The sequence below is a fragment of the Erythrolamprus reginae genome, chromosome Z (assembly GCF_031021105.1).
Source record: "Erythrolamprus reginae isolate rEryReg1 chromosome Z, rEryReg1.hap1, whole genome shotgun sequence".
Taxonomy (NCBI): Eukaryota; Metazoa; Chordata; class Lepidosauria; order Squamata; family Dipsadidae; genus Erythrolamprus; species Erythrolamprus reginae.
In genome coordinates, this window is record NC_091963.1 from 109,416,226 (window position 1) to 109,440,169 (window position 23,944).

The 23,944-nt window shown below is 38.9% G+C and overlaps 2 protein-coding genes across 2 annotated transcripts in view; one reads left to right on the top strand and one right to left on the bottom strand.

Moving 5' to 3' along the window:
- Window positions 1–18,105, top strand: part of LOC139175739 (uncharacterized) — a 29,948-nt gene extending 11,843 nt beyond the window's left edge. The window contains exons 4-7 of the mRNA XM_070766977.1: window positions 5,553–5,764; window positions 5,906–5,998; window positions 8,300–8,358; window positions 18,032–18,105. Coding sequence (XP_070623078.1) covers window positions 5,553–5,764; window positions 5,906–5,998; window positions 8,300–8,358; window positions 18,032–18,105 — 438 coding nt within the window. The remainder of the gene's footprint in view (window positions 1–5,552; window positions 5,765–5,905; window positions 5,999–8,299; window positions 8,359–18,031) is intronic.
- LOC139175738 (acid-sensing ion channel 2-like) overlaps window positions 1–23,944 on the bottom strand; it is a 198,292-nt gene that overhangs the window by 38,239 nt on the left and 136,109 nt on the right. The gene's annotated exons all lie outside the window — the stretch shown is intronic.

Here is a 23,944-nt window from a genome sequence, read left to right on the forward strand (position 1 = left end):
GTTTTTATAATTAATTCTATTAAATATAAAAGGAAGCAGTGCAGTAAGTATAAATTTTGATCTATACAATTTTAAACAGTAATTAATAGTTTAATGCTAATTAATTAATGCACTTTAATCTATACTGAATTTAAATAGAGTAAATATATTTATGTAAGCTATTAAATTTTAAAGTTGAAAGTTCACTATAATCCTGTATAGGTGTTAGAATAATAAATCTTTCTATAATATACAATAGGAGTTTAAAGCAATCTCTATACATAGCTATTTAAAGGTATTTAAAAATAAGTCCACTTCAAAGTCTTTCATTTAAATTACCACAGTTCTTAATCTTCAGTCTCTCTACTCACTCTGCTACTTCCTTGTTCTCTGTATTCAAAATGCCAGCAACCTTCAATTTGCACTGTCACTGTCCTTTCTATTTACTTTCGCTTCTCTCACCTCTATTCCATAAAAAAAAGGGATTTCCCCCCCCCCTTCTTTTTTAGTTCACTACTCGCATTGCCATCATGGCTTATGCCATCTTAACCTTTGTCTCAATGACCAGATTTCAACCCAAGGTGCCACCACCTCCTCCTCAGAGATTCACTTGGTAATCAGTACTTTTCTACAGATTTCATCAATTAGAGGGGTATTTCAGTGTTTCACATTATTAGACACTGTCCACTGATATTTCTGCCATTTTCCACTTTCTACTTCCTCTGCTAAACACTCAGGCCACCACGTCTCCAGCAATGCATTAATAGCATTAATAGCTGGTCTCTTCTGCGTCAAATTTCAGGGCTTCCACCCTGAAATGGAATGAAGTTGAAGGAATTCCTTACTTACAGATATATATTTATTTTCCAGACAATACATCTCTGTTTCGAAGCATATAAATTTCTTGTGCTATTAGAATCAGTTAATTACTCCAGGAATACATCTGATTTGAACAAAGATCTCAAGGCCAGCCAAACTTGCATATCCATACAAGTCAACTACTCCTTATCCTTTTCTCTTCCATCAAGAACTGTAACAAAATTTCAGGCAAGGCACTTACCTTAATATGCAGTATTACTTCCCATACTGCAAAATAATCTCTGCTTGCAAAAGAATTAAATAGCAGAGTAAATGTACAGTGGTACCTCTACTTACAAACTTAATTCGTTCTGTGACCAGATTCTTACGTTTGTAAGAAGAAACCATTTTTCCTATAGGAATCAATGTAAAAGCAAATAATGTGTGCGATTGGGGAAACCACAGGGAGGGTAGAGACCCTGTTTCTTCCCAGGAGACTCCTAGAGAGGCTCCACAGAGGCTTCTCTCTGCCTTTTCCAGTGCTGTTTCCTCCCAGGAGATTCCTAGAGAGGCCCCATGGAGGCTTCTCCCTGCCTTTTCCGGTTGCAGTTTCGGAGGCTCGGATTTGTAAGTGGAAAATGGTTCTTGAGAAGAGGCAAAAAAATCTTGAACACCTGGTTCTTATCTAGAAATGTTCTTAAGTAGAGGCGTTTGTAGGTGTTCTGCTGGCATGTCCCAACCGCACGAAACTTCCTGTGCTGTTAAGTGACGGAAGTAAAGGCAAGAGATATAGTGCTCTTATGTATTGCTAGGAACAAAAGGATGGGTTGAGCTATGTTCTCTGTCTAAGACAATGGTGTCAAACTCGCATGGTCATGGTGGCATCACCTTTTCTCCTCTTCACTAAACCAGGCGTGGGTATTGCAAGCGTGTGACGGATCTGGATTGGGTCACCTGAGTCAAATTTTATGATCTTAATTTAAAGGGATGCAGTATTATGACATTTATTTTTCTCCTTAAACCCACTCAACTTAGAAATAAACAACTCAAAAAGGGGAGTAAAATTTTTTAGAAGATTAAATGGATTCCTTCAATTCCTGCAGGGCTCAATACATTAATTGCACACTTTAACCTCCCTCAACTCCTAAAAACTAGCAGAAGGGTATTGACCCTTCTTGAAAAATACTGTGAGCCTTCTGGGAGCTGCAAAGACATAAAGTCATACAATACTATCTCATTCAACACCTGAGGTAGGGGCAAAGGACATTTTAAATCTATTCTTTCTGTGCTCGTATAAACAGGAGTTGGCAGCTGAAATACAAAGAGCGTTAGCAGAAAATGTAATTCTTCATGCAAAAGAGGGAATTAAACCCTTTGCTTTAATCTCAAATTAAAGTCATAGGCCCAAGATGGTGCAGTGCCCTCTCTGTGATCACTTGAGCCGTCACCCCAGTTCTGCTCCACCGTGCATGCCTGTGCGTCTCCCACTGGCCAGCTGGTCTTTGGGGCTCTGCCATGTATGCGTGGGGTGGGGCACATGCAGGGGGACCATATGTACATGCACAGGGTTGTGGTGCATGCAAAGAAGCTACACATGCATGCACAGGAGGCAGTGGCACATACAGGGAACACATATGCACGGGGGATATGTAAACATTGCATTTTGGGGTTCTGGTGCGTACTTGCTTATCCACATGTGTGTTTATCCCCACGTGCACATGGATGCCTTGGGCACTCAGTCCAGAAAAGGTTAGCCATCGCTGTCATAGGATGTGCTGATATGTTACTCAAATTTAGATAGAACATAGAATAACAGAGCTGGAGGTCTTCTAGTTCAACTCAAGCAGGAGATCCTATATAATTTCAGACAAATGGTTGTCCGGTCTTTTTTTGAAAGCCTTTTTAATGATTTTTAATATTTACATTTTAATACATTCTAATGCTTTCAGGTGGGTTAACATCCATATATTTACATTTACATTGAAATATTCATTTTTACATTTGTATACATATTTCTTTATATTGTTCTGTCTCTTATTGTTGATTTACATTTTTTGTGTGTGTCCAATTGTAACATTTCCTCCAGGTAACATAGTAATCTGAGTCCTTTTGATCGTTCAATTCCATAGTTAATTGGTTGATTTCTACACATTCATATATTTTCCCAATTATTTCCTTGTGGCTAGGAATCTGTGTTTTTTCCCATTTTTTGCGTAAGCTATTCTTGCGGCCGTTGTAATGTGTAATATCAAATACTTAACATTTTTAACATATGAATTTCTAATAATGCCTAGCAGAAAGAAATCTGCTGTAAATTCAATTGTTGCATTGGTTATTTCTTGTAGCCACTTTCTAAGTTGCTTCCAGTATTTTTTCACATGATCACCACAGATGGAAGAAGGTGTCCTATTTTTCCTTACACTTCCAACATATCTTATTATAATTTGGATATATCCGGGCCAATCTTTTTGGTGCTAATAGCCACTGGTACAACATTTTATATTGGTTCTCTTTGTAAATTATTGATTTGGTCATTTTAATATTTCTCATCCAAATTTGCACCCATTCTGCCAGGTGTATATTATGGCCGATGTTTTTCGCCCAAGCGATCATCAACCCCTTTGTAGGAGTCCCTCAAATGTTGGAATAGTGTTATCATGTCATTCCCCCCTCCAGGCCTCTTTTTCATTAAACTAGACACACCCAATGCCAGCAACCATTCTTTATATGATATAGCCTCCAGCCCTCTAATCATTTTTGTAGCTCTTCACTGAAGACTTCTTGCAAGAGTCTCAGCACCTTTTTGTATTGTGGTGAGCAGAACTGGATGCAGTATTCCAAGCCTGATCTTACTAAGGTTTTGTAAAGTGGCACATGGCAACTAACACATGGCAACTCCAAATCTCAACTAGCAAATGCTCTGTCCTACACATTGGGAAAAAGAATCTGAACTCCAAATACGAACTGAATAATTAAATTATCACAGATAACCCCCACTCGGTTAAAGACCTCGGTATGCTAATAACAAAAGATTTCAGTGCCAAAGCCCACTGCAACAACATAGCCAAGAAGACTTCAAGAGTTGTAAACCTGATCCTACGTAGCTTCTGCTCTGGCAATATCTCACTACTTACCAGAGCTTACAAAACTTTCACCAGACCCATCCTTGAATACAGCTCATCTTTTTGGAACTCATATCGCAACTCAGACATTAACACCTTTGAAAATGTCCAAAGATACTTCACCAGAAGAGCCCTTAACTCCTCCACTCGAAACAGAGTACCCTACGAGACTAGACTTTCAATCCTGGGCCTAGAAAGCTTAGAACTAAGACGCCTTAAACATGATCTAAGTATTGCCCACAAGATCATATGCTGCAATGTCCTGCCTGTCGGCGACTACTTCAGCTTCAACCACAACAACACAAGAGCACACAACAGATTTAAACTTAATATTAACCGCTCCAAACTTGACTGTAAAAAATATGACTTCAGTAACCGAGTTGTCGAAGCATGGAACTCGTTACCAGACTCCATAGTGTCATCCCCAAACCTCCAACACTTTACCCATGGTTGACCTATCCAGATTCCTAAGAGGTCAGTAAGGGGTGAGCACAAGTCCACTAGAGGGCCTTCCGTCCCCTGTCCTATTGCTCTCCTATATCTCCTATACCTTTCTTCTATTCCTATATCTCTTCTTCTGTTCTTTCATTGATATGTTTTATTCCTATATCTTCTATTCTTTCTTAGATATATTTTCCTATGAGTATATCCTCTATAACCTTCATTATGTATTTTACTATGTGTATACCCACTAAAACCCTCATTTTGTATTGGACAAAATCAATCAATAAACAATAAGTGATATTAAAACTTCATGTGATTTTGATTTTATCCCTCTATTAAGGCAGCATAGACTTGCACTGGCTTTTTTGGCTACTGCCACATTCTATTGGCTCATACTTAAGTGGTTGTTCACTAGGACTCCAAGATCCCTCTCATAGTAGGATTAAGCTAAGATTCACCTAGTCTATATCTATACAGTTGGTTTTTCTTACTTAAGTGTAGAATTTTAATTTTATCTGTTAAATTTCATTTTGTTAGCTAGGGCCCAGTGCTCAAGGCTATCAAGATTTTTTGAGTCTTCTAAGCTGTTGGCTATTCCTGCCAGTTTAGTATCATTTGCAAATTTGATGAAATTTTCCTGCAATTCTCTCATATAAATTCTTTATGAAGATACTGAAGAGTATTGGGCCTAATATGGAACCTTGGGGCACCCCATTGCTTATTTCCCTCTATGTGGATGTAGTACGGTTGAGGACTGAATGTTGAGTATTATATATTAATTGCCTACTTTAACGTTTAGTTTAGTTTTTAGTTTAGCTTAGTTTAGTTTATGCATTAATTGTACACTTTAACCTTCCTCAGCTCTTCAGCAGAAAGAGTATTGACCTTACCTGAAAAATACTATGAGACTTGTGGCCGCTGCAAAGACATAAAGTGAAACAATACTATCTGATTCAACACCTGAGGCAGAGGCCATTTTAAATCCATTCCCTCTATATATTGTATGGAAGGTGGCAGCTGAAATATATAAAAAACCTTAACTCTGTCATTCTCAACGCAAGAAAGTAAATTAAACTCTGCCTAAATCTCAAGTTAAAATGATAGGCTATACTGGGATGTTAAGTCTCAAACTTACAAATTGACAAGGCCACTTTACAGAATGATAGCAAAGGGAAATTAAAATTCAATCTCCAAATATTCTCTCCTCAGAGCCCACTCCCTCAGAGAGAATCTCAGTGTGTACCTGAAAAAAAGACAAAGAATAAGAAGACTATTTGTACTGTCATTCAAAACCCCACACCTGAGACAAAGGAAAGGAAAAAAAAAGGTCCAACTGCTTTACGGTCTAAGAGCGCTCCCACTCCTGAAATCAAACCACCCCCTCTCAAAATAGAGAATATGCATGAGGCCTCCAGTCAGACAACACCAGGAGAGAAGAAAATTGCAAAAAAATTACAGAGAGAGAAAAAGAATGCTGTACGTTCTAAGAGCTCTCTCACTCCTGAAATCAAACCGCCACCTCTCACAATAGAGAATATTCATGATGCCTCCACTCAGACAAAACCAAAGGGGAAGAACATTGCAAAAAAGTTAGAGAGAGAGAAAATAAAGAATCCTGGTGGTGAAAAAGAAAGCTTGGATATTAACAGGTACAGGTATGTGAAAGTTAAATAGAGGTAATGGGTTATAATATTATTATATTCAATCTCTCTCCACAGAGCCTTTCATTCTATGGAGCTATGAGGCCACAATAGAATTAGGACATAACCAGTGAAGGGCTACCAAAATTTTTACTACCTGCATTTTCTTTCAACATCTTTCAGTGCAAATTGGGTGCTCTGGGGTGGAGCTCCATTTTTGCTACCCCACTGCATTCCCCCCCCCCCCAGTCCAGACAATAGCCTACCCCTGGAAGTAACATTGCAGATTCCTCTTCAAAATCTAGCTGTGGTGCTCCAAAGCAGATAGTGAGACATAGTGTGGAACAATGCCCTCTGAATGCGTATCAGAGATCTCCCCATAATATTTACACACACTTATTCATATGATTTTCTGAGATTGCTCTGGTAATAGGATGCTAAGTTCCATTTGTGCACGGTTTTGACTCTAACAAATATTCTTCTAAAGGCGTAGATAAGATTTTGCTATGGCTGCAATACTGACAGTTCCGCAGGTGCTCATAATATTCTCAGCCTACTGAAGGAGAATGCAATGACTTTTTAATTTTTTATTAAAAACTTTTAAACAAGAAGATAAATGCTAATAATAAATAGGGAAGAAAAAAGAAAATTAAATCAAAATTTTTTAAAAAGGTCTTAGAAAAGGGGGGAAATTAAAAAAATAGAAGAGAAACAAAAAAGTTAAAGAAATGAATTCCTGTATCCGTCACAGCTATATTTAACTTCTTTTTCTAAATTTACATCATATTACCTTTTTTCCATAATCAATCCTGTCTAACCATTCAAAGCATAAGTTGCAGATTCTTTTTTTTTGCCATTTTTACACAAAAGGTTCATAGGAGACTTTTAATTAATGTCTTTTCTCTCATCAAAGAAACTAATGTAGTTATTTCAGAAAATATAACTACTTCACAACTATTCCTCCATAATGGCAGATCTTTCCATCTCCTTGCTTACAAGTAATCTTTCCACTGTGATCAGGTATTGAAATAATTTTCCTAAAAAGAAAAGAAATGTCTTCAACTGAATATTAATCTTTGAATCTTCTGTGTCAATGTATTTGGATCCAACCCTTTTTTTAGCTTTTTTATATGTCAAACATGATAAATGTCCCATTATATTTTCACATTTCCAATGTACATCTGAAGTGCCTTCTAGATAAATTCTATAGCATAATGTATCCTATAGAATAGAGTGGGTCTTCTCCGGGTCCCGTCAACTAAACAATGCCGCTTGGCAGGACCCAGGGGAAGAGCCTTCTCTGTGGCGGCCCCGGCCCTCTGGAACCAACTCCCCCCAGAGATTAGAATTGCCCCCACCCTCCTTGCCTTTTGTAAGCTACTTAGAACCCACCTCTGCCACCAGGCATGGGGGAACTGAGATACTCTTTCCCCCTAGGCTGTTACAATTTTCTGCATTGTATGTCTGTATGTCTGTTTGGTTTTTATTATAATGGGTTTTTAATTGTTTTTAGTATTGGATTATTATTATATGCTGTCTTATTATTGCTGTTAGCCGCCCCTAGTCTTCGTAGAGGAGCGGCATACAAATCCAATAGATAAATAAATAAATAAATAAAGTATCAATCATACACTAGTCTCTTGCATAAATAGGGAAATCTCTCTTGTTCAAAATGTAGCTGTGATGCTCAAAGCAGACAGTGATTATTAAGGTGGTAAGTTAGCAACATGGTTAAGTGCATCTGGCTTCCCCATTGACATTGCTTGTCTAAAGGTAACAAAAGGTGATCAATGACCCTGGGCTCCTGCAACCATTATAAATACGTGTCAGTTGCCAAACATCCAAATTTTGATTATGTGACCATGGGGAGGCTGCAATGGTCATAAGTCTCAAAAAGATTCACAAATCACCTTTTCAGTGCCGTTGTAACTTCGAATGGCCACTAAATGAGCTGTCAATAACTATAAGTAATTGCATTACAGATGTTCATTTTCCTTACTTCTCTTTATTTTGTACTTAACATTCACATATGAAAGAACTAATAAGAAAAGCTAAAAAGGCCAGTGATTTTTATTTAATGCACCATATTTCACTTTCTACTGCAATGATGCAGATTGTTGTCAATTTTGTTTTTTATTTTCTCATTATATAGTTTGTGATTTAATGTTACCATGAATCATAAAACCATGGAGAGGGGAGGGCCATTCTGTTTGTTTGTTTGTTTACTTATTAGTAGGAGAAAAGAAAAAAACCTTTTAGGGTATTTAGCAATAAATTTCTAATATTGCACAATTGCACGATTATTTCTTATTTCAGAAAACCAGTTAGGAAGAATCTCTCCCGCCCCTCCAGTCAAAGCAGGTTTGGACGCAGAGGTAAGAGATTATTAATTTATTATTTTTTGCACAAGGAAAACAAACCATGATTTATTCTTAATCATTCCACATTCTATATATAGTACAGACATTGCCTGGGCAACAGTCATATACAAGTAACTAGAGCTAAATTATATTTCTTCCAGCAAAACCTTGTGATAAATTATGGTTTTATGATACTTTATCACTTCATTGAATCACTATTCAAGTATAATCTATAAATATTTTAATCTATTTGCATGTTGTGATCATGTGATTACATGCATATCCCATTTGTTTCTGGAAATGTTTATTTTATTACACATCAATTCATGTTTTTATTCAGGGGTGGGCTTAAAATTTTTTAGCAAGGGGTTCTCTGCCATGTTGCTGGGTGAGAGTCACCTAGTCGGCCTCCTGCATCATGGTGGAGGGGGTGGTTTTGCCTTCTCCTGGTTCCAGAGGCTTTACTTGAGCCTTCAGGAGGGCGAAAACAGCCTGCCCATGTTCCTGACGCCCTCTGGAGGCTGGAAACAGTCCAATTTCTGGCCTTTCCAAACTTTCAGTAGACACATTTTTTACCATCCCCAAGCCTCACCATGCACCTTGCACTTACATGTATCGAAAACATGTTGCATGGGGACTCCTGGGAGGGGAGGGGCAGGGTGGGTGAGGCCAGCTAGGAGTGGGGTTTGAGTAAGGTGATCAGACATCCCACATTGAGCAGGACAGTCACACTTTTTAGCAATTTGTCCCACGTCCGGGTCATTTTTGGAAAGTCCCGTTTTTTTTCTCCCCCCCCCCCTTTTTATTTTTCTTTCTTTTTATTTGCTCACTTCCCTGCCCCTTCCTTTTCCACTGTTGCTCGCTCCTCATCCCTGGCTTGACACTTTCCTGTGGCCACCGCCGTGGGGCTGAGCCACCTAGGCAGGAGGGCTTGCTGGCCACGACAGCAAAGGCGGGGGAAGGAAAGGGAAGTGCAGCTGAAGTATTCACCCCTCTGCTGCTTTGACAGCCCATCTGCTGTGCTTGGGCCTGGGCAGAGGGATGGAGCAGCGTTTGCGCCGGGCGGAAAAACCCGTCTGCTCACCTGCTTGCCTGGCAAATAAAGGTGGCTCCGTCTCGGCCCGGCATTTTTCCTTGCCTTCACCCCAACTCCATGAGTTGAGAGACTGAGCCCGCTCTCTCATTGATGGGGAGATAGAGAGAGAAAGAGAGAGATAGAGAAAGAGTGGGAAAGGGAGAGCAAGAGAGAGAGAGAGCAAGAAGGAGAGAGAAAGGGAGAGAGCAAGAGACACAGAGAGCAAGAGAGAGTGAGAAAGAGAGAGAGAGCAAGAGAGAGGGGGAGAGAAAGAGAGAGTGAGTGAGGGTGGGAGAGAAAGAGAGATAGCAAGAGAGATAGAGAGAAAAGAGAAAGAGAGAAAGAGAAAGAGAGAAAGAGGGGGAGAGAGAAAGAGAGAGAGAGAAAGAGAGAAAGCAAGCAAGAGAGAGAGAGCAAGTGACAGAGAGAGAAAGAGAGGGAGAGCAAGAGACAAAGAGTGAGAGAGAGCAAGAGAGCAAGAGAGATAGCAAGAGAGAGAGAAAGAGAGAGAGAGAGAAAGAGAGAGAGAAGAGAGAGAGAGAAAGCAAGATAATTTTTTTATTTTTGTTTTTTGGATAAACTTTTTTTAGCCCCACCCCCACCCCTCCGCTCAATGGTGTCCCTCTTTCTCAATCTTAAAATCTGGTCACTTTAGGTTTGAGGGCTCTCTGAACTGCACAGAAACTTAGGTGGAAGTCTCCTGAACCTCTGGTAACCCCCGGCAGCCCTTAAGGACTCTAGACCTATCCCACCACTCAAAGGACCCAACGACAAAGAATACCACAATGATTCTTCCAAAGCTAATCTCCTCAACTCATTCTTTGGATCTGTCATTGTTAACAGTAATAGCTCATCCCCGAATTTCATCAATCGCACCTCAAACTCTCTCAATGACCTAACCCTTATAGACTTTACTGAAGACTGAGTTGAAAAAGCATTACGTGACCTTAAACCTTCCCTATCAGTCGGACCAGATGGTCTATGCGCATACTTCCTAAAAAAACTCTCTTCTGCTATAGCTGAACCACTAAGCATAATTTTCAAAAACTCCTTCAGTACCAGCACACTTCCTAAGCTAGGGTCAAAAGCAATGGTCATCCCCATCTTCAAAAAAGTAGACCCTTCTCTTATCGATAACTACAGACCAATATCACTATGCTGCGTCTCATGCAAAGTAATGGAATCAATTATAAACCAATCAATTACCCTCCACCTGCTGCTCTCTAACAAACAATTTGGATTTAAAAAAAACTATCCTGCAACCTACAGCTCCTCCACTGCAAAAACATATGGACTACTCATCTTGACCAAGGAGAATCTATACATGCAATTTATATTGATTTCTCCAAAGCCTTTGACTCAGTGGTCCACGACAAACTACTCCTAAAACTCAAATCCTATGCATCTCAGGAGCCCTCCACAGCTGGATTACAGCATTCATGTCAAACAGACAACAAGTGGTTAAAATAGGAAGCACCATATCTACCCCTGTCCCTTTTAAAAGCGGTGTCCCCCAAGGTAGCGTACTGGGACCAACTCTCTTCATTCTATACATCAATGTCCTTTGTGATCTCATTACAAGCAACTGCGTTCTGTTCGCAGATGATGTAAAACTCTTCAACACCACCGATAACACAACTACTCTCCAAAAAGACCTAGACTCTGTTTCTGATTGGTCTAACACATGGCAACTCCAAATCTCAAGCAGCAAATTCTCTGTCCTACACATTGGCAAAAAGAATCAGAACTCCAAATACAAACTGAATAATCAAATTATCACAGATAACCCCCATTCGGTTAAGGACCTTGGAGTACTAATTACAAAAGACCTAAGTACCAAAGCCCACTGCAACAACATCGCCAAGAAGGCTTCAAGAGTAGTTAATCTAATCCTACGTAGCTTCTGCTCTGGAAATCTCACACTACTTACCAGAGCATACATAACTTTTGCCAGACCCATCCTAGCATACAGCTCATCTGTTTGGAACCCATATCGCATCTCAGACATTAACACCCTTGAAAATGTCCAGAAATACTTCACCAGAAGAGCCCTGCATTCCTCCTCCCATAACAGAATACCGTATGAAACTAGACTTACAATCCTGGGCCTAGAAAGCTTAGAACTAAGACACCTTAAACATTATCACACAAGATTATATGCTGCAATGTCCTGCCTGTCAGTGACTACTTCAGCTTCCACCACAAAAACACAAGAGCACATAATAGATTCAAGCTCAATATTAACCACTCCAAACTTGACTGTAAAAAATACGGCTTTAGTAATAGAGTTATTGAAGCGTGGAACTCATTACCGGACTCCGTAGTATCATCCCCTAACCCCCAACATTTTACCCTTAGACTGTTCACGATTGACCTCTCCAGATTCCTAAGAGGTCAGTAAGGGACATGCATAAGTGCACTAGAGTGCCTTCCGACCCCTGTCCTATTATCTCTCCTATATTCCATATATCTTCTCTTCTATCCCTATATCTTTCTTCTATTCTCTCATTGATTATTTTATCCTATACTCTCCCTTCTATTCTTCTCTAATTCTGTTTCCTCGAAGGTGTCCTCTATTACCTTCATTGTGTATTATTGTGTATTGGACAAAATAAATAAATAAATGTATGCTTTTATTCATATCAGATTGAATGCCCTCTAAAGATTTGAACTTTAAAATGTAGGATAACATTTTCTCATAAGAACAATATTAAAAACTCAAATACCCCCCCCCCCCCAAAAAAATATACCCAATCAAATTCAAAGTTTGAAAACTTGGTTGAAAATTTCCTTGTTCTGACATTATATCCAGCTTTTGAGAAGATGTAGCTCTGGCTGGTCAAATGATACCAAAAACCTCTGCTTTTTTTATTATACCAATCAAATTATACCAATATAATTCCGCTTTAAAGAGGGCTGTGTTTGTGTAAGAAAAAAATGATGTATTGAATCCTGTTTCTACTTTTCACTGGATCCTTACGACCTTCAAACTGGACATTTCACTAAAACAAGAAAGAACACTGAAGCTTCCCTCTTGAAACAACAAGATTAAAACCGAACTCTGAACCTAAAGAAGCCTCACTCTGCACGCCATTATATAGCAAATAGTGCTGCATAATCAGTGTTCCTTCTAATTTTTTTGGGCGGAAAAGTATAGTGTCTGAGCGGCAGTCCCTTTGGGACTGGGCAGCACAGAAATATTAAATAAACAAATAAACAAATAAACAAATAAACAAATAAACAAATAAACAAATAAACAAATAAACAAATAAACAAATAAACAAATAAACAAATAAACAAATAAACAAATAAACAAATAAACAAATAAACAAATAAACAAATAAACTAAACAAATAAACAAATAAACAAATAAACAAATAAACAAATAAACAAATAAACAAATAAACAAATAAACAAATAAACAAATAAACAAATAAACAAATAAACAAATAAACAAATAAACAAATAAACAACCCACCCTGTTTTGCCTCAGAGAATTTCAAAATAAAATACTGTACTGTGTGTCTATAACAATGAGCTCATAATAGGGCAACTCTATCAATATCAAAATGCCACTTAAATAGTTGAGCTAGTTTCAAACTAGATTTTGATTTTCTTTCTCTCTTCCTTACTCCCATTCTTTTTCTTTCTCTTTTCCTTCCTCTCTTTTTTCTATCTGTTTCTCTCTCTTCCTCTCTCTCTCCTTCCCTCTCACTCTTTCCCTCTCAGCTTCTGGGCAGGTTTGGAAAACTCTGAGTTGATGATGATTTTTAAGTGAGCGATTGCTCACTGCTCAGCTTAGAGGGAACTATGTGCATAATGTCAGCAAAGAAGAAAATATTAGAATGACTAACTACTATTTTCATAGACATTAACCAAATAAGTCATACAGTATTCACTGATGGTCCTTTCACTCGCTGATTCTAAACCACAGGGAAGCCCCAGCTGACAAAATTTCACTGCCTCGGACAATGCTTTTCTGAGCACAAGGGAATCCTAACTGATTGTTACTTCTTTAGGAATTGCTGTGAAATTAGATGAAATAAGATATTATGAAGCAAGGAGACTGCCTCCCACTGCCTCCCTGATATATTAAAGAAATTGCCTGTCTAACAATTCCTAATGAATAAATAGAGCCATGTAGTCAGTAGCCAGTCAGTCGGATCATTGGGATAGTATATTACACCAAATATATGTATGTCCCTCTCCCTTTTGGGTAGATGTGCTAGGTTTACATGAGGACATATTGCTCTCCTATTGCTCTCCTATTGCTCTCCTATATCTCCTATACCTTTCTTCTATTCCTATATCTCTTCTTCTATTCTTTTATTGATATGTTCCATTACTATATCTTCTTTTCTATTATTTCTTAGATATATTTTACTATGAGGTTTGGTGTAGTAGTTAAGACTAGAAACTGGGAGATTGTAGGCACTAGTTCTGCCTTGGGCACAAAAACAGCTGGGTGATCTTGAGCAATTCATTGTTTCTCAATCCTCAGTGGTTTCATCAAGACACTAAAGTAATGGAATACCACTACCAGGGTTTTTGGAATGACTCAATGATGGCAGATTACTGTTGGATGTTATATAGGAGCAACCCTGAAAAATCATATCAATGAGGTCTAATGTCAAGCACTTTTAATTTTTGCTCATATTTTGGTTTTTATTTTGGTTCAATAAAAACTGTTGTTTTTTTTAATGTCATCAGTATATTTCCTAAACCTTATAATAATGATGTTGCTCCATGGAAACTATACCTGATACAGAAAAACTATATACATTTTTGAAATCAGAACAAAAAATGATTCAGACAAGTGCAAGGTCAACTGCGATTATTACAAAAAAAAAATTTTTAGACCTCTGTTATCCAGAGGGACAGATTAGATTGAATTAACAGATCAGGTTTAAGGGTTTTTTTTTAATTTATTTCACATCTGACCTCTATGCAGATAGGATTTCTTCCCATTCACTCAGATGCAACTCCAAGCAATCTATGTTGAAAGCAGTTGGCAGAAATGATACATTCAATGCACATAAGTATCTGAAATGCCAGAGTAGTCTCATCTTAGTTTCATCCTTATTTTCTTAATGGAAGATCAGATCAAAATAAATATTATTGCAGTGTCAGTTTTGTTTTGTTTTTAAAATATTATGAAGACTTTTGCCAGACTAATCCTTGAATACAGTTCATCTGTCCAGAACCCATACCACATCTCGGACATCAACACCCTAGAAAATGTCCAAAGATATTTCACCAGAAGAGCCCTTCACTCCTCCACTCGAAACAGAATACCCTACGAAAGCAGACTATCAATCCTAGGTCTAGAAAACTTAGAACTACGATGCCTAAAACACAATCTAAGTATTGCCCACAAAATCATATGCTGCAACGTCCTGTCTGTAAATGACTACTTCAGCTTCAGCCGCAACAACACAAGAGCACGCAACAAATTCAAACTTAATATTAATCGCTCCAAGCTTGACTGTAAAAAATATGACTTTAGCAATCGAGTTGTCGAAGCGTGAAACTTATTACCGGACTCAGTAGTGTCAACCCCTAACCCCCAACATTTCTCCCTTAGACTATCCACGATTGACCTCTCCAGGTTCCTAAGAGGTCAGTAAGGGGCATACATAAGTGCACTAGCCTGCCTTTCGTCCCCTGTCCAATTGTCTCTCCTTATCTCATATATCATATATCTTTTCTTCCTTTCATATATCTTCTCCTCTACTTTTATATCTTTTCTTTATATATAATACTTCATGTCTATCCTCTTCAATATGTATTATGTATTGGACAAAATAAAGAAAAATAAAGAAAAATAAAAAATAAAGAAAAATATCATACCATTGCTCTAGATTCCAGGAAAAGCTTATTTGTCCATCATATAAATGCTATGCTCTGTACCACAACACTATGTCCCATATGTCTGAAATTAATAGTTGAAAGACTTTGAAAGCTTTACAGCTCTATGAAAAATGAATTCCCTCTCTCCACTCTCATGAATTTTCCATTCTTGGCTCATCTAAAGTTCTGTCTAGGTCTACTATTACGTAGGCCATACAGACATTAGATGACACCTGTTCTGTCGGGCTCTCTGGTGGAATCCTCCCCAAAATTCACAGGTACAAATTTCAGACACACACGCGTTTTAAAATTCAAAACAATGTTCTTTATAATGAAAATTCACTTAAACCAAGCCCTCTTTTGGTATAGCAAAGAGCACTCGTCTCCAAACAAACTGGTAATTTGTACAAGTCCCTTATCAGTTCTGTGATACTTAGCTTGCAGCTGTGAGGCAATTCACAGTCCTTCTTCTTTCACAAAGTGAAACACACTTTGCCCTGGTTTATTTTCAAAGTGGGGAAAAATCAGCACACAAAAGGTCAAAGTCAGTAAAGCAGTCACGAAACACAACGATCAGATAATCCTCCACAATGGCCAAACCCACAGGCTGCTATTTATAGGAGCCTCACTAATTACCACAGCCCCACCCAACCACAGGTGGCCTCATTTTCTTTGATAATAATCTCTCAGTTGTTGCCTATGCATCGCTCTCCGCATGCATGGCTGTATCATTAGCTCTTGTTCTGAATCCAAGGAGGAGCTAGATAATTGATCTCCTTCTGAGCTGTCTGCCCCACTCTCCTTCTCCCTGTCACTCATGTCTTCTTGGTCAGAGGAGCCTTCATCATCAGATTCCACCGGGGGCAAAACAGGCCTGCAGCATGTGGATGTCTCCCCCACATCCACAGTCCTTGGGGCAGGAGCTGGGCCAGAGCTAACAACACCAGGGCCAGGGGGTTTGATATTTTAAAAAAATCTGCTGCCATTAAATGATAACCTGAATTTTTAAAGTGAAGATATGGTAATATCTTTGCTGCAGATACTAAACTACCTTAGTATTTTAAGACTTACCTTCTCCAATATAGATCTAAAAATGAGATATTTTCATTCTCATTTTTTCCGGGAAAAGATCTCTTAAAGAAACTGGAAAGAGGCTTTTCAGCAGTAGATTTTACTTTCCACACATTCCCCCCACAGAGGTGCCTTAGTTTCACAGCTTTAAAGATACATGTAAAAACATTTATCTAAAAAAAGCTTTTATCAGCAGCTGGCTTTGAAATATGATTTCAATGGCTTCTAACAGGTTGCCCCCTTGCAATTTTAATGTCTTGTCAGATCAAATATTTTTAACTTTTTAAAATGTAAAATGTTAATTTTCTTCCTTAAACTGTTTCTAGAGTTTCTAGCAGCAAGTTAATTTAAATATGGTTTAATATTATCCCTCATTTCCTCTATTTATTCTTTCCCTTAACAAGGTAGAACAATAGTTTACAGGCAGAATACACATGCTTTGCATATAAAGTCCCCAGGTTTAATCATAAAGTATTGAAGAATAACCTTTTTCCTTTAAGAATATATGGTTCTTCTGCTAAAATCTATTAGAATCCACAATCTATCATTTATATCCAAAATTAACCACTGAAATAGCTTATGCACAAAATGAATTACCGTACTATCTTTGTGAAACTAGATTGAAGTCTGTGTCTAGACACAGTTTCTGCTTTCTTATTCTTATGTGAATAAAAAAGTAATGATCCAAAAAAATTCTGGAGGAAAAACAGAGATAAACTAATTACAAGCTATGCAGAGCAATTCTTTTACATTCTCAGATTCTATTCATATACAGTGGTACGTCTACCTAAGAACGCCTCTATTACAAACTTTTCTAGAGAAAAACCGGATGTTCAAGATTGTTTTGCCTCTTCTCAAGAACCATTTTCCACTTAGAAACCTGAGCCTCCAAAACTGTAACTGGAAAAGGCAGGGAGAAGCCTCCATGGGGCCTCTCTAGGAGTCTCCTGGGAGGAAACGGGGCCGAAAAAGGTGGGGAGAAGCCTCTGTGGGGCCTCTCTAGGAGTCTCCTGGAAGGAAACAGGGCCTCCACCCTCCCTTGGTTTCCCTAATTGCACATATTATTTGCTTTTATATTGATTCCTATGGGAAAAATTGCTTCTTCTTACAAACTTTTCTGCTTAAGAACCTGGTCACAGAACGAATTAAGTTCGTAAGTAGAGGTACCACTGTACAATAGAATAAAAACCAACCAAATGCATTGTACAAACAACTTCTCTAACGGATGAAATTCAAAAAATTTGCCTACCAGTTGTGTGAGCATGGCATGTCCCACCCACTACAATTTCCCCACCCTGAACCACTCAACCATCTACATGACAAACTGAGTAATATTGTCCAACAGTTCACTGATGGTGACCCTATAGTAGTTATGGGTCAGCATGCTGCACAAGCATAAAAATTTAACACGCTATATTTAATATAACCATTATTATATGAAAATGGCCAGTAGGATTACTCCCAGCAGTATTTTCCCTTCTTTTACATATAACTCCTCCACCCATATATCTCTGTATGTCCTACAAGATTAAGACCTAGCTCTAGAGATGTTTGCATTAAGCAGTACATAGTATTAGAAAAATCTAAAGAACTGTCATCTTTATGCCAAGGCTCCTGCCACAGTCTTATTCAATTATTCGTCATCCTCAACCTCAAAGGGCTGAACTTAACTTTGGTTTTAATTTTCTTTAGGTGCTGCTGCAAAGCCAAGCAAGATTGCATCTCTCTTTATAGGCTGTTTTGGGAGCCAGAGAAAGAACAAATGAAGCAATAAAGCTCAGAACAAAGGGAAAAGATACTGGACAGAATAACACAAGGAGTCTGCACACATTAAAAGAGCAGGAGCTCCCTTATTTAATTGATATAACTATATGTAATTATACAAATTTTACCAATTATATACCAATTAAAATAGGTATAGCATTTATAAATTTCATATTCTGAATGCAAGAATCTTTGTCACATAGCAAGTAGACAACTAGAATATATTTATTTTTATTTATTTATTTGAGTTGGAAAGGACCTTGTAGGTCATCTAGTCCAATCCCCTGCCCAAGCAAGATACCCCACACCACTTCGAACAAATGGTAGTCGAATCTCCCCTTGAAAATCCCAAGTGTTGGAGTGCTCACAACCTCTGCAGGCAAGCTGTTCCACTGGTTGATCGCTCTCACCATCAGAAAGTTCCTCCTTATTTCCAGGTTAAATCTCTCTTTGGTCAGCTTCCATCTGTTATTCCTTGTCTGGCCCTCTGGTGCTTTGGAAAACAGCCTGACCCCCTCCTCTTTGTGGCAGCCCCTCAGATATTGGAACACTACTATCATGTCTCCCCTTTGCTAGACTAGCCATGCCCAGTTTCTGCAACCTCTCTTTGTATGTTTTAGTTTCCAATCCCTCTTTTCATTTTTTGTATTTGTCTTTTTTAAAATTCAATTTGTCAATGAGGTCTTTGTGTATGATGCTGGTTTCCTTTTGGATTTATGTTTTTTTTTATTTGAATTGTGCTATTATGGGCTCTTATAATTGTATTTTTCAGAGTCTCCAAAGCTTCTTGTGTAGTTTTACCCTTTAGGACTTTCATCCAAGTGATCTTTTCCAGGTTTTCTTTGAGTTTATTGAAATCAGCTTCTCTAAAATCTAGGATTTTGGTATTGTGTTCAATTGTTTGTGTTTGCGTTATGGTGAAACTGCCTCCCTGCAGTTTCACTCCTTCTATGACTTCTCTGTTTGTGAGTACAGTGGTACCTCTATTTAAGAAATTAATTCATTCTGTGACCAGGTTCTTAAGTAGAAACGTTCTTAAGAAGAAGCAATTTTTCCCATAGGAATCAATATAAAAGCAAATAATGCGTGCAAACCCATTAGGAAAGAAATAAAAGCTCAGAATTTGGTTGGGAGTAGGAGGAGGAAGAAGAGGAGGAGGAGAGTCGCTGCCAAAGGAAGAAGGTGAGTTGAGGGGAATCAAAAAAATCCAAAACTTTAAAAGAGGGACTCTGAGGCACCTACAAAAAAACCTGGCTGCTACTGCTGCTACCTGCTGCCTCTTCCTTCACATGCTGAAGGGCTCCCTTCTCCTCTTGCTCGCTTTGTAGCCAGCACCTTTACTTCGCTGTGGTGACTCCTCGGCTGCCCAGAGCAAAGGGAGCATTTCGTTTCTCTGGGCGCTGGCAGAGGTTTATTCCCTGTCCAAGTGCCCAGAGAAAGGAAAATGCTTCACTTGCTCTAGACTGCCAAAGCCTCCTTAAGCGCCACCGAAAGGCTCCTCTGTCAGCCCAGAAAAGCCTGAAATGGCCGGGATTAAAGGGGGAATGGCAGGAAACTGGCTGGGCCTTCATGCCACTCTCAAATTTCCTGGGAAATTTTTCCAGGCTCCGGTTCTTAAGTAGAAAATGGTTCTTAAGAAGAGGCAAAAAAAATCTTGAACACCCGGTTCTTATCTAGAAATGTTCTTAAGTAGAGGCGTTCTTAAGTAGAGGTACCACTGTATTAGATCCAGTATGACTGTTCTTCTAGTTCCCTTCTCCACTTTTTGGACAACAAAGTTGTCATCAAGGCTGGTTAGGAATCTATTTGATTTCTCACTTGGTGCAGAGCTAGTTTTCCATTTGATATCTGGGTAATTAAAGTCTCTCATTATTACTGCATTGTTTTTCATACCTATGTTCATTAGCTGGTTGGTAGAAAGGCTATCCATTGTTTCTGTTTGATTTGGTGGCCTATACTAGTATACTCCTGTTGTTGTGTCATACTTTTTTTTGTTTTATGTTGACCCATATGCATTCTAAGGAGTTTCTTCTTTAGTTTAGTTTCTTCTATAGCAACATATTATTATTATTTATTATTTATTAGATTTATATGCCGCCCCTCTCCCAGGACATAGTGGTCCTTTATATACAGTGCAACTCCACCTCCTTTTTTGTATGATCTGGTTTTCTTGAAGAGTTTGTATCCTTTTATCTGTGTGTTCCTATTGTGTGTTTCATCCCACCAGGTTTCTGTTATTCCAACTATGTCGTGCTCACCTTTGTGCATAAATATTTCCAGTTCACCTGTTTGTTCTCCAGGCTTTGTGCATTTATGTAAACACATTTGATTCTTTGTGCCAGATTCCCAGTGTGCTTTCTGTGTCTCTTGATTAGCGTTTGAGACTGTCTTTTTTTCCCCACCCCTCTTTAATTCTTTATTTGCCTTGCTTACTAAGGGTCCTTGCTTGGAGTTAGGTCCTGGAGATCCTGTAGTTTAGTCACCCTCCCCAATCAATTTTAGTTTAAAGCCCTCCTGACAAATTGGGCCAGTCATTTTCCAAGGATATTCTTTCTTATCTTAGTGAGGTATAACCTATCACTTGCCAAAAGCCCATCTTGGAGGTAGTACAAGTTTTTTTGGTGACAGCAACCCTTTAACCAGTAGTTCACTTGTAGAATTCTTTATTCTCTTGCTGGGTGTTGTCCTCTCATTGATAATATAGATGAAAAAACTACTTGTGCACCTATGTCTTTGACTTTCTTGCCCAGCTGGTCATAGTCCCTCATTGTTTTCAAGTCCTTTTTTCTGTCATTTGTTCCTACATGAAGTAATAGTAAGGACTAATAGTCTGTGGATTTTATTATTTTGGTTAGTTTCTCTGCTACATCAGTGATTTTAGCTTTAGGGAGGCAGCATACCTCTCTGAATTGATTGGCTGTTCTATAGATGGCGGGTTTGGTTCCTTTGAGGATTAAATCTTATTGTATTTTATTGTATTGTATTTATTAGATTTGTATGCCGCCGCTCTCCGTAGACTCGGGGCAGCTCACAACAGCAATAGAACAATTCATAACAAATCTAATAATTTAAAAACATTTTTAAAACCCCATTATTAATCAGACATACATACAAACATACCATACATAAATTCTATAGGCCTGGGGGAGATATCTCAATTCCCCCATGCCTGGCTGGAAATTGATGAATTGTGACTGGAAATTGATTGGCAACCAATGCAGACTGCGGAGTGTTGGTGTGACATGGGCATACCTGGGGAAGCCCATGATTGCTCTTGCAGCTGCATTCTGCACGATCTGAAGTTTCCAAACATTTTTCAAAGGTAGCCCCATGTAGAGAGCGTTACAGTAGTCCAATTTCGAGGTGATGAGGGCATGAGTGACTGTGAGCAGTGAGTCCCGGTCCAGATAGGGTCGCAACTGGTGCACCAGGCCAACCTGGGCAAACGTCCCCCTCGCCACAATCTCCTGGACCCAGCTCCGTGTCACCTCCCTGCTGGCAGAAACCAGCCAGGAGGGACACGGATCCAGTAAACAAGTGGCGGAACTCACAGCTCCAATGGCCTTGTCCACTTCATCAGGTGTCACCAGATCAAACTCTTCCCAGACAGGTAGACACTACTCTGCAAGGGCTCCCCAACTCCCCTCTGGTTAAGAAGGGAGCGTGTCACCCTAAACAGAGCGGCCGGGCGGGATTCCACTGATGCAATCAAGGCGGCATGATACGCGCATCTTGCCGCCTTGAGCGCCACTTTGTAAGTCTTAATAAAAGCTCTTACAAGCACTCTTATACCTTTTTTCTTTTTTGGTCTGGGGTTGTTTGGGGAGTTTTTTTCTTTGTCATACTAGCATTTGGTGGTGGTACTTTGTTGGAGATTCTTTCTGGTGCTTTTTTTTCAGTTGCCTGTATGTTTTCTTCTATTTGGTATTGGTTGCTTATAGCCAGTGAGGTTGGATCCAGGTGGGTTGGTTTTGACTGAGGTTTTGTATTTGGTGTGTGGTTTCTTCTGTGGGTGAGCTGATCCCTTGGACTTCCTCCAAGGAATCAGCTCTGTTAGGAGCTGCTTGGTCATTTTTATGTTCAATTTGTGCAAGATCTTTTTGTGGGGTTTGGGTTTTCCCATTTTGGTGGTTGAGTTTCGGGGTATTTAGATTTTTCTCTAGATCTTCTACTTTTTCTTCCAGTAGTTTGATTAGTTTTCAGTTGGTGCATGTGTAGTTTTGGAGGTCTGTGGGTAGAAGAGTGTACATGAAGCATGTACAATAGAGTCTGTTCAGTCTTCCATGTATGTGATTGTTTTGGTGCAAGTTGAGTGTGGGAGTGTAGAATATAGAGTGTTTTACCCTAGGTTGTAAGGGGAAATTGTCCAGTAGGTATTGTTTCAGATTTGTTAAAATTTCATATTGGGGAGAGTCTATCATTCAAATAGGGTTTTTTTTTCCTTTTGTTTTCCTTTTTGTTTTTTATTAACTATTTTTCCTCTTACTATCTTATTCTACTTACTATTTACTACGTATTTTACTACTTCTTACTATCTTATTTATTTATTTTTATTTATTGGATTTGTAGGCCGCCCCTCTCCGCAGACTCGGGGCAGCTAACAACAATGATAAAAAACAACATGTAACAATCCAATTTAATAAAACAACTAAAAACCCTTATTATAAAAACCAAACATACACACAAACATACCATACATAACTTGTAATGGCCTAGGGGAAGGAATATCCTAACTCCCCCATGCCTGGCGACAAAGGTGGGTCTTGAGTAATTTGCGAAAGACAAGGAGGGTGGGGGCCATTCTAATCTCCGGGGGGAGTTGATTCCAGAGGGCAGGGGCCGCCATAGAGAAGGCTTTTCCCCTGGGGCCCACCAAACGACATTGTTTGGTCGACGGGACCCGGAGAAGGCCAACTCTGTGGGACCTTATCGGCCGCTGGGATTCGTGCGGTAGAAGGCGGTTCCAGATGTATTCTGGCCCAATGCCATGTAGGGCTTTAAAGGTCATTACCAACACTTTGAATTGTGACCGGAAACCGATCGGCAGCCAGTGCAGGCCTGTTCTACTTACTGTTAACTGCTTTTTTTTTACAGTAATCAGTTGTCCCAGTCTATCAATCAATGTGTTCTTTCAGGTCAGTTGAGATTTAGTGTTTCAGGAGGACATGCCTAATCAAGTTTAAGGTTTTAGTGACTAAAGAATGCCAAGTTTCAGATTTTGAGGTTTTGTAGTTCAAATTGTCTACTTTGAAAATTTGGGTTCTAATTAGTCCCTTATTTGCAGGTTTTCAATATATGAGACAATCTAGTTAATTAGTTGGGTAGTTCATCAATTAGAGCTACTCTGCTCAATTAGTCTGGCTATTAGTCTAGTAGGTACCCCTATACCAACTAAACAATTAAGTCACTTAATCAACTAAAAATCAATGGTCCTATAATCATTCCCAACCTATCAAACAATTAAATTTCCAAACTATCAATCAGTTTGATTAAACAGTCAGTGATCAGTCCCACTCTATCAATCCCAATCAATAGTCGAAGAAATAAGAAGGCTCTGATGAGGGAAAGAATCCGTCACCGATGGGGGGAAACAAGCAGGCTCCTACGGGAGAAAACTGGGGGGAAACAAGCAGGCTCCGTTCTTCGATGGGGAAATAGCTTTGGTTAGGTGTTCGTGGGATCGATTTTGCTGTAACACACTGGGGATCACATGAATTGACACATTCAAACTAGGCGTAGTGACTACCCATTGTTCAGAATATCCTTTGTCTTTCATAAGGGCAAGAAATATTCTGTTATTCCATTAAATTTCATAAATGCAGTTTTTCAATTAAAAAAAAA